The 14,692-nt window shown below is 38.2% G+C and overlaps 1 protein-coding gene across 1 annotated transcript; it reads left to right on the top strand.

Moving 5' to 3' along the window:
• Window positions 1-1,382: 1,382 nt before the first annotated feature.
• Window positions 1,383-13,836, top strand: LOC104547291 (28S ribosomal protein S5, mitochondrial-like; the record flags this gene model as incomplete). The annotated part of the gene is made up of 4 exons (XM_010192914.1): window positions 1,383-1,401; window positions 1,876-2,013; window positions 13,174-13,299; window positions 13,603-13,836. Coding segments are annotated over exons 1-4 (517 nt in total), but the record flags the coding sequence as incomplete, so codon positions are not given.
• Between the last annotated feature and the right edge of the window lie 856 nt (window positions 13,837-14,692).

Here is a 14,692-nt window from a genome sequence, read left to right as displayed (position 1 = left end):
AAGCAATGACTTTCTCTCTGTAATGTTTTAATATACATTTGAGCCTGGCCCAGACAATTAGTGTTCCTGATGTTCCAAATGTCGACCAGTTACTATCTCATTTTAGTTACTAAAGTGTCGCTCCAATAGATAACTCAAAGTGAGCGTCTGTAGAGTAAGCACCTGAGCTTTAGCAGTTATAGCATGTTCCCTTTGGCTAATAGAACAGCAACGTTTCTGCATTAGCCAAGCCACCTGGTAGAAAATGCACCACCATGTATGCTCTGTTGAAGTAATCTGTTCTGGAGATGGTAAGAGCATGTGTAATTGGCTACCTTTGTAATAATGAAATCTGGAGGGCCATGGGGAAGGTACTCTTGGAGGTGCGTTCTCCTTTCAGGTTGCCAGAGTAAGTCAGGTTCATGAATTCACAGAATCGGAATAGTTGAGGTTAGAAGCCTCTGGAGATCATCTGGTTCATGTTCCCAGCTCAGAGCAGTGTCAACTAGAGTAGATTACCCAGGACCATGTTTATTTGAGAGTAAAAAAAAAAAAAAAAGTTTTCTTTCAGATGGAATTTTGTGCTTTTAAATATATGCCCATTGCTTCCTGTCATGTTTTTGGGCACCAGTGAGAAAAGCCTGGCTCAGTCTTCTTTATACCCTCCCTTCAGAAAGTATATATAAAAAAAGATCTCTCCTGAGTCTGCTTTTCTCCGGGCTAAACTGTCTCAGCTCTCTCAGACTTTCCTCTTATGAGAAATGCTCCAGTCCCTTAACCAACTTTGTGTCCTTTTGCTGGACTTTCTTGTAGAATCATAGTATATTTGAAGTTGGAAGGGACCCATAAGGATCATCAGGTCAAGCTCCCTGCTCCTCACAGAATTACCTAAAACTAAACCATATGACTAAGAGTGTTATCCAGACACTCTTTGAACTCTGACAGGCTTGGTGCCTTGACCATTTCTGTGGGGAGCCTGTTCCAGTGACTGAGCACCCCCTGAATGAAGAACCTTTTCCTAATACCCACTTCTCCAGTATGTTCACGTCTGTCTTGTACTGGAGACCCCAGAGCTGGACATAGTGCTCCTGGTGTGTCTTACCAGTGCTGAGTACAGAGGGGAAGGATCACCTCCCTCAACCCACTGGCAAGGGTCCTCCTAACGCAGCCCAGGATGCTGTTGCCCTTTTTTTGTTGCAAGTATGCGTTGCTGACTCATGGTCATATTGGTGACCACCAAGACCACCCAGACCCTTTTCTGCCAAGCTGCTTTCCAGCTGTTTGACCATAGGATACGTTGGTGCATGCGGTTCCTCCCCAGGTGCAGGACTTTTTACGTCCTCTTGGTGAACTTCATGAGGTTTCTGTCAGCCCATTTCTCCAGCCTGTCAAGGTCTGTCGGGATGGCAGCACAACCTTCTGGTGTGTCAGCCACTCCCCTCAGTTTTGTATCATCAGCAAACCTGTTGAGGGTACGCTCTGCCCCACCATCCAGCATTTATGAAGATACTGAAGAGGATTATTGGGCTGAGTTCAGATTTGGTTTTCGTAGTGCATATAGTATTTTATGATGTATTTATTTATCCCTTTAGATTGTGTCCAGAAACATTATTGCATGTTTTGCTGCTATGACAGTATTTATACTTTTGCACTCTGTCAGCAATATGTTAGAAGCCGCCTAGCTGCCTTCTTCTCATGATGTTTTCTGTTGCAGTATTTCCCCCAGCTTCTTCAAATTGCTTTGCACTTCAAGACAGAAGGTTCAGTTTCCCTTTAGGAACTAAACTGCATGAGTAACTATTCCTGTTTTTTATTCTGGTGTGTATATTTGCAGAAAATGGTGTTTTCAAGAAGGAAATGTCCTGTGTATGAACACCTTTCTGTCTTCATCCTCAGGGTTTGCTTCTGTGCCAGTGAAAGGGAGTTGCCGTTCATATTCTAGCCTGGCATGGGATTTCCAGACCCGATGCTCCTTCTCTGCACCCTGGAATGTGACCGTTGAGCAATGCAGAAAAAGCAGTTTCTTCAATACATGTAAGTCTTGAATTGGATTAAAATTGCCTGTGGTAAGGGAAAAAGGAAAGAAAATTTTGCGTTGCAGAGACGCAGTCTTGGAAATCTATGTATAGTAACTTTCTGCATCTACTCTAGTTGCATATCTCCTAAGATTATAGTTGCAGCTATAGCTATTGACAGAAGTGCATGCACGAGCTCAGTTTATTATCTTTTAATAGTAAGCAAGGGTTCGGTTTATATGAATCTATCTAATATATACCATTGGATGGAAGAGGGAAACACCTTGCCCTCTGTTTCCTAGTACTTTATTGAGAATATAAATTGTGTGTTTATTTTCCAAATGGTTTTTGAGCCACAGGCAAGGCATACTGTTCAAACTGTGCTATCTCCAAAATGAAATAATGGAAATGCGATAATATGTTAAACAAAAACTGTTGATTATGTCCTGCTAATTGTCTGTCCAGCTGCAGCATTTTCCTCCAGTCCTGAAAGGAATTACACATATGCTTAACGTAATTGAGAAAGTATGGCTGTTTAAATTCACTCTTGGGACTGTGAACTGATATAGTTGAGGGGCCATTACACCTGTTTTGTGGTTTCTTACCCTGTCCCATAAGGGAAGAAAAGGAATAGTAAGAACATAATTTCTGGAGGAGATAACTGCAGCAGTTTGAGAATAAAAGTTATTTGTTTATAATCCATGGAGTATAAGAGCTCTGCAAAATTAGGCTTTCAGAGCTGGTAGTCTCAATGTCTGAGTGGCAGAATACTGTATTTGCTTTCTTTATATTTGCTACAGAAATGGCACTTGTGCTGGCTGTTTGCCTTATCCAGTAAATTTTGACCAATGTCTTATTTCAAAGAAGTGAAGGTAGAGAGTTCTCAAAAGACCTGCAAAAGGCTTTGGTGTGGAACAGAGGCTCTGCATTGTCAAGGTTTTCTGCAGATGCCAACTGCAGGAAAAATTGCTTCAGATCCTTTTTTGGGCACTGAAGTATTCACAAGATAAGAATATGTAAGAAGCTAAGCAGTGTTGTTATTTTGTTTATCTTTAGATTTAAAATACAGCATTGCAAGTGATTGCAGTGTGATTACAATTTGTAGGTTAGATGTTTCCTTTATTATGCTTATGTTCATGTTCACAAAGTCTAGATGAGATCTGTTTTACCTAGGAATCTTGCCAGCTGTCTTGTTAGTTGACTTAATTAGAAATGTTTGTTAGATGACTGAATTAAAAGTGTTTGTTGTGATGGCATCCCCATTGTTTAACTTAAATATAACTTGTTCAATATTTTATTAGGCAAGCTACCTAAAACTATTGGCTTAATTAGTAAGGTGTAACAACTTCGAGGAATTTAAGTGTACCTCCCTTATGTATTCAGCAGAGACAGTAGCCATCAGATTCAGAAGACAGAGGCATTAATATTTCAAAGTACAGTTATTCTAAGAACAGTTTCTCTTTCAGAAGTCAAAAATAAAATCTTGAAAATTCAAATGAGGTAGATATTAACAGTATAGAACACTCATATCCTCTAGCAGTGCGGTTGCTTCAGAAGATATGACCATTTTATGTGAAACAATTTTCAAGTGAAGTGGCAAGCAAATGACAGTCCTCTGTGGCTGAGGAAGGTGACTGTATTTTTCTGTCTCATTACTGAAGATTTACTTCTCTTCCATCACGCTTTTAAAAAATATTAACATGCTGTTGTTAGTAGAGTCATCTGTACCTTCAGCTTAACTTTTAGAAAGTTTAACTCCTTTTAAATAAAGGCATTCATTTAAATAGTAGGAATAGCAGTTATCTTGGGCAGTCTATGATACTTACCCAGACAGATGCCTCCTGTAGCTCTGACAGAAACATGCAGAGGGGTTTATTCTTGTCCAGTGATATATTTCAGTGAGTTTTGTAATGAAGTAATTAAAAAACGTCTTGTTATTCTAGGTTTAGCTTCTTGTCCTTCCCTCCTTATCCCTTTCCATCCTCCCCACTATGGAAATGAGTTCAGTTTCCATTTACTTAACAATTTACATGCTTTTGCACAGACATGGAAGGGTCTGAGGCTTTTAAAAAAAAGGTTTAAAAAGTAAATAACTTCCTATGAAAAGTCTTTTTCCCTTTTTCAATGTGTCTCAATAGACCTGGTATTCGCATAGAATATCTTACTTATGCCTGTTTCAGTTCTGTCAGAGAGGACAGGGCAGATCTGTTTTCCCTACCTCTCTGTGCATTTGTGTGCTGTTATGTGCAGGCACACAGGCTGGGAAATCCCGACAATCCAGACTTTCTGAAAAGGTGCTTAAGCTTCAGTAGTTGAGAAACATTGATAAAAAGTATCGTCTATTTAATAAAAGAAGTATGTATCTGTCTCACCTGTAGGTGAGGAAAATGTGGGATATACACCATTTAAATTTGATAGCCACAGAATTGCGTTGAAATATGTGGGCTGTCATTCCTGAAGGCAGCAGAGGCATACAGATGTGTTGTGAATACTGAAACAATTTGACTGTCTCCTGGCCATCGGAGTTATCGTTGACCTCAGTCGTCCCAACCAGCAAGCATAATTTTCCCAACATCTGTTGAGTATCTGAGTGTATGTGAGAATAAAGACCTTTTACTTGATACTGGGACTATACAAAAATTATGGTTTCCTACTGTTTAATTCCATTAGCCCCCCTTGAGAACAAATGAAAAGAAGAACTTAATTTCTTTGTTGCTGGTTGATGTTTCCTCTTAGGTTAGAATAGAAAATAAGGAAAATGATAATTTTTCAGAGGTTATAGAAATAGATAGTAACAATCAGGGGAGAATAATTTAGACCAGCAATATAATATCATACTCAGAGTAAAATGTTTTGTCTCTAGAGGCTTTGCTTACTGGAAGCAATTGTACTCAGTATAAATCTCTGTTTGTGTTCTTTATTGGAAACATCAGTTCCTGAAAGTCTGCTCCTTAATTACATTTTATATTAAATTTTTCTAGTCCTGTGTGAGTTTTCTTTCAATTAAATTGTTTGGTTTTTTCCTGCCATGCCTAATTTGAGGATAAGGATTAAAAATTTACTTTTTTATTTATTAAAAAAAATAAATTTTGAAGTATGAAAATTACAGATAAACAACTACTGTGCTACCACTCGTCATGGTCAGTAGCAACTTATGAAAAGTTTTTATATTTCAGCATTAAGTATGTGAAGAGCTCCATGTATACAGTTGCTTTTTTTTGAATTTTCTTTTACAATGGGGATCCCTGTCTGTGCATATGTATTGAAGAATATTTGGTTAATTTGTTTTAGTCAGAAAAAGAGGAGTGACTATTAAATGCTTAACAGTTAATTGTACTTAATGAGGGTGCTGTTTTCATAGAATCATAGACTGTATTGGGTTGGAAGGGACCTATAAAGATAATTTAGTCCAACTCTTGCTTTTATTGGGTTTTGATTTGTTACTGTGCAGTGTAACTTTTGCGAAGGCACTTGGCCTCTGGCTTTTATTGTGTTCTGAGGAAATGAACCAGGCCAATGGTGTCTGGTTTGGAAACATCACTGAAATCTATTCTCCATATCCACCTGGTGACACTGAGGCCAGCTTTGTAATACATACTATTTTTTAAAAAAAGCTGCAAATGAAAGCTTTAATAATCAAACCAACCTTCAAAAGCTAGTAGCATTTACAACAGCATCTATTAGCTAAGCTAAGGTCCAGGTTTTTAAATAAGGTGTTATGAAGAAAAAATACAGTTTCTTAGATGTTTTTCAGGATAATTTACAGCAATTTTGCTTCTTTGTTTAAGTGAAGAAGTTTTTAGTCTGTTAATGACTGGGTTTGTAGCTGGATTTATTCAGGATTTGAATTGCGACTAACCTGCAAATCCCGTGTCTGCAGCTTTTTTTTTGACATCGTGCTAAATTGCCAGTTTTAGAAAATGTGAAATTCTAATGACTGTGAAAGTGTGCTCATGGTTTGCAGTTGAGTTATTCACTGTGTCTGTAGTGGTATGAATGCATCTTTCAGAACAATATTTTCCAGCTCCAGAGATTTTTTTTATACTATCATAATGCAATAGGTTTGTTTCTCGTTTTCGGGAAGTTGCCCAAAAGTTTCTCATGCTATCCTATGGGAATAATAGGTAGATTATAGAGACGTCTTTTGCTGCCAACAGATTTGCAGACACATCTAAACTAATTTTTTTCTGCAATACACTTGAGAACTTTTGTATTTTTTAATGATATTATTAAACTTGCATGAATAAGCAGGTACTTCATAGAGCTGCAGCCATGTACTGGCAAAACAAACAGAAGCCAGGATGTTTCTTAGTAGGTTAGTTTTCTTCATGTTTCACTGTTGTAGAAATCCAGCTAGCAGTGAGAGGTAGAAATGAGCTTAAGTTTTCAGTGGAAATAATTTGTATGTCTGCAGTTCTAATTTTTAGTCTGTAAAGTTTATCTAAAACCATCTTCTATCTGTCCCATGGTACTAATTTCATACTTGGCATCAGTTTCCTCTTCATGATCTTGCAGTAGTTCTTGTCTTTCTCAGACATTTTCAGTGTCCAGATTCTTGCAGTTCTGTGGTTAGATACCGCCCGCTATCCAAATTAATTTTGAGTAACTCAGTAGTGGGCTGTCTAGACAGAATGCTTTATATTCTTCACTACTTCCCAGGTTTCATAGAATCATAGAATGGTTTGGGTTAAGAGGGACGTTTCAAGGTCGTCTAGTCCAGCCTGCAGTGAGGAGGAACATCCTCAACTGGATCAGGTTACTCAGAGCCCTGTGCAACCTGGCCTTTAATGTTTCAAGGGATGGGGCATCTACCGCCTCTCTGGGCAACCTGTGCCAGTGTTTTACCACCCTTGTTGTGAAAAATGTCTTCCTTATATGTACTCTAAATCTACCTTCCCTTAGTTTAAACCATTACCCTTTGTACTGTCACAGCAAGCCCTACTGAAAAGTCTGTCCCCATCTTGTAAGCTCCCTTTCTTACCAGACATTTTAGGGTTTTGATAAGATTTCTGAACAGCATTTTAGTCATTGTTGTCTTGCATTTTACAAATGGAAGAAGCACCTGACTACTGTTCTCATTGGCTTTGGAGCCTTGATAATTTGTTTTAGTTAAACTGGTGAAAGAATACCAAAATATTGTGCGATCTGTTATGAAAAATAACAGGAGTATAGGTTGAAAGCCAATGCTTTTTAAAACCCATCAAAGGTTTAAAGCAAGATTAACTGTTACTGGGCTTTCCAGACTTCTGAAGAAAGCTGTCATTTTACAAGGAAAGCCTAATGTTTAGAACTCCTGTAGACCATTTTAGTGAGCTCTGATGAGACAGGGTTGCAGTTGTCTTATTTTTGAGAGATCAAAAAACCCAATTTAAGTGGAATAATCCAGCTTTGCTTGTACCTCACTGATGAGACTGCTTAATAATTTAGTTCCATCATGTCTGTGCCGTGCTAAAAATGCTTATTTGATAGGTTATCGATTTATTGGCAGTTGAGTTGTCACTGAGGACTTGCGTAATTTAGAAGTGAGTGGATGACTGTGTTCGCCTTAATACCAGTATTAAACTCTAATCGAAGTGGTTGAAAGATTACCTTCATTATCTTTCTGGACTCTCGGCACGTCCTGCTTTAGAATGATGACTTAATACTAATTGCTCATGAACGCTGACAGAATAACCTCTCTTTTGAGACTTTGCCTATTCAGAACAAATACTGAAATGCAATTCTCAGTGGTGAAGAATTTGTTTTAAGATGTCTGGGACGTGAACAGACTTTTCGCTGTCTAATGTAAAGCTGCGTAGTTCTTATCAGAGATGCACATCCTTAAAATGTTAGCCATAACAGTAGACTTTTGAAAGTATAGCCATGTCAGAGAACAGAAGAGTGGATATGGGTTTGTTTTTAACATCTTATACAATGATATATTGTTTTACAACTGGAACCTCTTAAGAGGCAAAGATAAGTGACATGCTTTTTTCTCTGTTCTCATCCTCTTTCAGCTATACCTAGAGACCAGTTCTGAGGGCTGGCCCATCATTTGCTGTTCATAGCTGTTTAATGCTTAGCCTATTCTTAATCAGTCCTCAGAGCTTCGAGGTGATAGGAATATGTGTTTTTTCTAATAACTTGTCGAGTCCATACTATTTTTTCAGAAATGTCTTTCAAAACCAACAGATACTGAACATGAAAACTATACCTTATAGTAGTGCTTGAGAGAGGAGTAAGTTAATTTTTAACTTCTAAAACATGAGAATAACCTTGCCTCGTCAGACCGAATGTCCTCCTAACTGAGCATCCTGTCTCCAACAGCAGCTGATGCTATGGGAAGAAAGTAAGAATTGGATGAGCACGTGGGAATGCTTCCTTCGAAAAGCCTCACAGCCTTCAGTGATTTGCAGTGTGAAATTTTTGAATGTATAGCTCGAGGTGGCTTTTTTGTTCTACGAATTTGTTTGACTGCTTTTGAACCCATATAAATGATCTGACAAGAGTGCATTCTCTTCTGTAGATGGGTAAGCATGTGTTTGTCAGAGAAGACAATGTCAAGGAAATGCCTTTTGCGTTTAAGCATAGTGAGATTTGTGAGGTTTGGCTCCTAGAGGAGTTAGTTGCCAAACTTTTGACCTGCCTCCAAGCAAAAACGTCATCTTGTGGTCATTAAGCAGCTGAGTCTACACTGTGTAGTTTATTATGCTGTTTGTAATAGAGTATGTAAGCAGCATGTTCTTTTTGAAGACGCTCTTTTGCGGTTCATGTGCGTGAAGTACTTTTTCCAAATCTTGTTTTTATTTGGAGATGGTGTCAAAACCATTTGTGTCTGTAGAAGGAAAGCGCTTGAAATCTCATACTTTTTTAGAATTCATCTGCTAATAAAAAAAGGTATTCCAAGTTGAAATCTGGAAGAGAATGTTAGTGACTGAAAAGACCTTACTAAGTTCCTTAAGGTAATACAAATGCATAGATGTAATGGCATTAGTGAGCAACAGTGCATTGAAAGAGGCATGTTCACTGTAACATGTTCATTAATCTTTTTGTTATGTCGTTAATAGCTTCGAATACCTGTTGCTGTGCTGCCACAAGACTACTTGTCATCAAATTATAGGAAAAATTACTTGTAAGTGGAAGAAGTGAGCCTACTTGGCTGTTTTACAAAGTTGATCCTTTCTTCTCCTTTTACTCCCTTCAGTTTTCCAAATTACTGCTATTTGTCTTTCTTTGTAGTTTATATTCTGAGCTAGCTGTGAGCTCATCTTACAGGAGGCCAAGAAATCTGCTTTTAATCTCAGTTTATTGGGATCTTGGATACTGTTTTCTGGTATTGTTTACAGCAAGACTCTCAGGTAGTACTTGTGAGTTACTGAGGTGGTGTCTAATATTAATCTTCCTCTGAAGTAAGCAGTAGGGCTGTCTGGTTCCTGAAATTCAGGAAGAGTATAGAAAGACACAAACCCAAATCCTTTTCATAAAACTGCAAACATCTTTTATGTAGGTCAAACAACATGGAGTGGTGTCGTACAAATTTACTATTGGTACATGATAGTGATCAGCTTGCATGCTTTCAGCAAAATTCAGTAGTGGATCTTTTCCTAGGCCATAAAATAAAATCTTATATATGATGTGTTATCTTTTTTTCCCCTTTAGTTAGTAGCTATGTGATTTTGTGGTGGCTTTTATAACTTGGTCTGTTTTAGCTCTGAAAGAATGCATGCAGCCTCCCATTTTACAAAGGCAAAATAAAGATAAGGCCACAAATCACCAAGAGACTGCATACCTACTGTGCTGTCTTAGTTTCCAAGCATTTCTGCAAATGTGAAAAGCGGTACAGTGATGCTGTTTGGGTTATTTCCTTCGCTACATGATCTTTCTCTTGTGCATGTGTATGCTCTGCAGTCATCTTCGTGCTTTGCTGCCAAGTCAGATTGACCTTTCTTATGGTCAGATTTTTATTTTCTTCATTGTTGTGCTGTCTGTCTGTTATAAGCAATCTCCCTACCATTGTAATCTTCTTGACTGCAGCCTGTCCTCTCCATATTCCAGTCTTGTCACTTTCTCTTAAAATCAGTGTGATACGTGCCATTTTAGAAAGACCTCTCAGCTCTGTAGCCCGCAGGTTTCTGATGCGTTTCATTAAATTCAACTGCTTTGCAAACACATGATGATATTATTACAGACTGATTAGATGAACTACACTTTGGTACCAAATGTGTTGTTTTCCTCTGGTTCTAATTTTGTCAGAATTTGTATGGTGCTTGAGGCCAAAATCTGACCAGTCTGACCTCATCCCACTGGTCTGTTGGCATTGGCCGGTCTCCGTTGGTACAAAACAGTCTCCTCTGTGACTTTTGCTGCTTTTCTCTATTGGGATTAAGTGATTTTTATCATACAGATATTCAGAATACAGCTCTAAGTGCTGGGTTTATTTCAAGTGTATTACCAGCTCAGGAGCTCCTTGTTCTTGTGCTTGTTGCTGCCCCTCTGCAGCCTCCTTTGTAGCTGTTATGACCCTTTGTGAGGCCACACGAACTGCAGTAGATTGGGGAACTGTTGCAGCTTAAAAATAACCTTGCAGAGAAAAATGTAAATACCTTTATTGCAATTCCTTGTTTTCAGGCTAGCAGAATTATAATGAAAAAAAGAAATTGCTGGTTACACAATGTTTTCTGCATAAGCTAAGAAGCTTAACATGATTGATCGTCAACCTTCCAACTCATGCGTTAGTCTTATAGTCCACTTTAGAACATGAAAAGCTGCATAATGCATTGCCTACTTACCACCAGTCTTTTTCTATACTGAACTTCAATGCAGTGTTATCTTAGGGTAGTATTCACTACCTGTAGACAGTCTACTACCTATCACAGTTTGGCTTTTACTGAAAGTAACATGCAGAGTCAGCAATGAAGTTTTACTGTTTAGTGAGTTCTGCGTAGCTGAAGTTTATTTGGGTTTTTTTGGTTTGTTTGTTTTTTGTTTTGCTGTTGTTTTGCATTTAGCACACAGCTGCATGCATCAGATTGTGGTAATCGGCTGGATTATTTTTTAGTGGCTGATGGGCATTTGATGCAGTTACTGTTTGTGGGATTTTTTTAACCATAAACTTCCCAGACATTAGCATTCCCTTGAATGTCTAGGAAGACGTGCAATATCAGATAGAAATTTATTTTTTGCAGGGACTAAAGCCTACACAGGAGCAATTATAATTCTTGCCTCATGGCATATAAACTGTGTGATAAATGTTGCTGTTATGTGCAATCCATGGGCATTTCTTCTTGTATATAAGTCACAGTTCTCACTTGTCTGTAATACAGACAAAATCTGTCTTATGGTACTTTTTCTGCAGTTTGTTATTTGGGTATGTAGTGACTTTCTAGGTCATTCTGCACTTGCTCATCTTGAGGGAATACTATTTTGTAGCTTCCTGGACTTGTAGCATTGTACATTCCTCGTATGCTTGCTTTCCAATGTACTGAGCTTTGATTACTTGATTCAGGATCGTACTCAAAAAAGAATCACAGTTGTGCATCCCAATTTGAGAAGGATTTTTGACTGAAAAGATGGGCATCATACCTTTGGAAGAGACACCTTGATGCTGTATACAAACTTACACAATACAAAAATAAACCTGGACACTTAGCAGTAGCTCTAGAAGTCCTGGATAGCTCCTGTCCATCGCTTAGCAGAGCTTCCCCACTTCCAGTGCATCAGTCTGTGGGATAGGATCTCTCAGGTGCATTAATCTAGCGAGCATGGATTGCTGTTAGGAAACTGTAGCAATTTGAGCATAGTTATTTTAATTTCCCTGATTAAAAGTGTTTACTGACTTTTTTTGCTTACTTTAAATAAACAAAATCAGTTTCTAATCAGAGAAGGCAAGAGATTTAAACTACCATAGTAACATTGCCCCTGGATAAAATACGTGATAGCATTAATCTGCAAATACCCTAATGGTGATGCTTGTGTATTCTGTGGTGATAGCCTTCTTGTCTGGACTAACAGGATGAAATATTGTCTGTGGTATCTTCTCTTCATCGGTTTCATTTTGGTGTAGTTTGTTTTTGTCTAAGTTGTGAAGATATCCTATATTTCTATTGTTTGGGCAAATAGTAGTTTGAAGTTAACTACTCATTATGTGCTTCCTAAGTCATGCTCTCATATGTTGGGTAAAACATCATAAGCCAATGTCCTGTACACAGTCAATGACTGAAGAGGCCTGACCAAAGCCTGAGCTCTGTGGTGAGGCTGTTTAAAGTGTCTTACGTTCCTTCCTCCTTATATTCCTTTGCATTTATACAGGCAATAGGGAAGACCATGTATTTTGTCAGAGCATGAGAACAGCAGCAGATTTATGTTGTCGGTTAAGTTCTTGTGTTTTGTGGCTTTTTAAAGCAGTGTATTTTGGATAATTTTAGGAGTAATTCAAGTTAACATCATTAATATTTGTCCTTGGATAAGTGTCTCCTGGGTTTGGCTAGGATAGGGTTAATTTTCACAGAAAGCTGGGGTGGGGCCCAGCCAGGCTATCTGACCCAAACTGGCCAAGGGGTCATGGTCAGTATGTAACTGGGGGAGCTGGCCCGTGGGGGCGAGATCTCGCTTGGGAGCGGACTGGATTCAGCTTCCAGGTGGTGAGCAATTGCATTGTGCATCACTTGCTTTGTATGCTCCTTTATTAGTATTATTGTTACTAATATTTTTTCTCTCCTATTAAGCTGTCTCTATCTCAACCCATGAGTTTTAACTTTTTCTTCCAATTCTCCTTACCAGCCCACTGTGGGGGCGGGAGTGAGCGAGCGGCCACATGGTGCTTAGTTACCAACACGGCCTAAACCGTGACAAAGTGCTTACAGGTATTCTGAATGAATGATTTCCTTTTAATGAGCTGGGAGTTAATACCTTACTGGTTACTGATTTAGGAATGTTTACCTTTAAATATATTTTGAAAATGCCTTTAAAGACCGTGGACCTGGCTGTGTGCATGTGTGATTGCAATCATTAGGAGTAGAGACACATCTCTGTACTTATAAACATAGTAGGAAATCACTTTCTTAGCAAGGCTGTAATCCTACAGTTTCAATCTCGGCAAAGATCAAGCAAGGGTTAACATTTCAAGGGTTTTTTTCTTCAGCTTCAGTTTCCAATGCAAGCTGTACTTGTACATTACTTATGAAAGCCTTTTTCATTTCAGTGACAGCTGATGAGCTATGGAAAGGAGCTTTGGCGGAGACTGGTGTGGGAGTAAAGAAAGGAAGAGGAAAGAGAAGGAAGAAAAAGCTAAAGAAGAACCTCAACAGAGGCCAGGAGATTGGTGAAGGTAGATTCACCAATAAGGGGCTGTAAACATGACTTGACCTCTTTGTGTATACTATTTCTTGATTTAATAAATTGACAAATTGCTGTTAATTTCTGTGGTGTCAGAACTGCTTGAGATATTTTTGTCTTTTAAAAAAATCCTGATATCGTTGGTTAGTGTTAATCTTGGGGTTTAAATTTAACTTCTGTATCATAAAATGTACTTGAAATATGTGAGAACCTTCCATTGTATTGCATTTTTCCGGTGTGTAGAGTTTCAGTCCTAATTTGGCATAAAATAGAATTTTTCTCTGTTATTTTTAAGGACGTTCTGGTTTCCTCTGGCCTGGTCTTAATGCTCCTGTGATACAAAATGGGAAAGTCCAGGCAGTAACCCAACGGAAAAAAGAAGAACAAGAGAGAATTCAGTCTGAAATTGTTCAGCACAGAGATACATGGGAGAAGAAAAGAAAAATGAAAGTTAAGAGAGAGGGAGGATGGAGTGGAAACATCTGGGGAGGCGTCATTCTGGATCCCCCTGACCCAGGTCCTAATGGAGGTAAGAAAACTGAGTATCTGTCTTAGTCTTACATAACCTTTCTGATAAGGGGGTTGGAGAAAGTGAGATCCAGACTTTTCCTGTGATTGAAGGTTGATTTTATACTTACCTTGTATGCCCATATGTGAACCAAAGGAGCTCAATCAAAGAACTTGTGTCTACACAAGTGAAATTTGTTAAATCCTTGCTTAGTTTAATAGAGCTGTTAGACTGTTTTATTACATTATAGACTGTATGACGCTATACGGTGTTATAGAATGCTGTATTGTGTTGTAGACTGTTACAGGAGTCTTGAAGTATGGAAATATTTTTCTGTGTTCAACATTAATTGTCTTGAGTATGAAATACAGCCATTTTTTAATAGTTTCTTGAAGGATGCTGTGGGATAAATCAAGCTTTGTTTTTCTAGCTCATATAGTGAAATATAGTTAAAGATGATGCAGTTTGAAGGTAGCTCATAGAAGTTCTTTATTTATTTGCTGCCTAGTTAAGTATCATAATGAAACTAGAGGCTCTATACATTTTTCTACAATGCTGTTACTAGACCACTAGAAATTCTATAGTAGCTTTGTTTAACATTTAGAAGCCTAATCCTTTTCAACAAATTAAATAAGAAAATGAGTTGTTACTCATATTCAGCTAAGTTTTTCTCTTGAAGCACTTAATGATGCTTATATGTTTATTGTCATCTTTCTCTAGGCTTTTGTAGTAAGATGAGCTAAGACAGACAGTTGATGGTTTCCAGCACCGTTGTTCAGACTTATTGCAGACTCCAGTCATTCTAACAGTTAAGCTTGTTCACGTTTTCAGAAGTCTCTTTGTCCAGAAATGTGTTCTCACAGTGCAGGCTTGGATC

The sequence above is a fragment of the Mesitornis unicolor genome, unplaced genomic scaffold (assembly GCF_000695765.1).
Source record: "Mesitornis unicolor isolate BGI_N332 unplaced genomic scaffold, ASM69576v1 scaffold22399, whole genome shotgun sequence".
Lineage (NCBI taxonomy): Eukaryota > Metazoa > Chordata > Aves > Mesitornithiformes > Mesitornithidae > Mesitornis > Mesitornis unicolor.
This window is presented reverse-complemented; position numbering and strand designations above follow the sequence as displayed.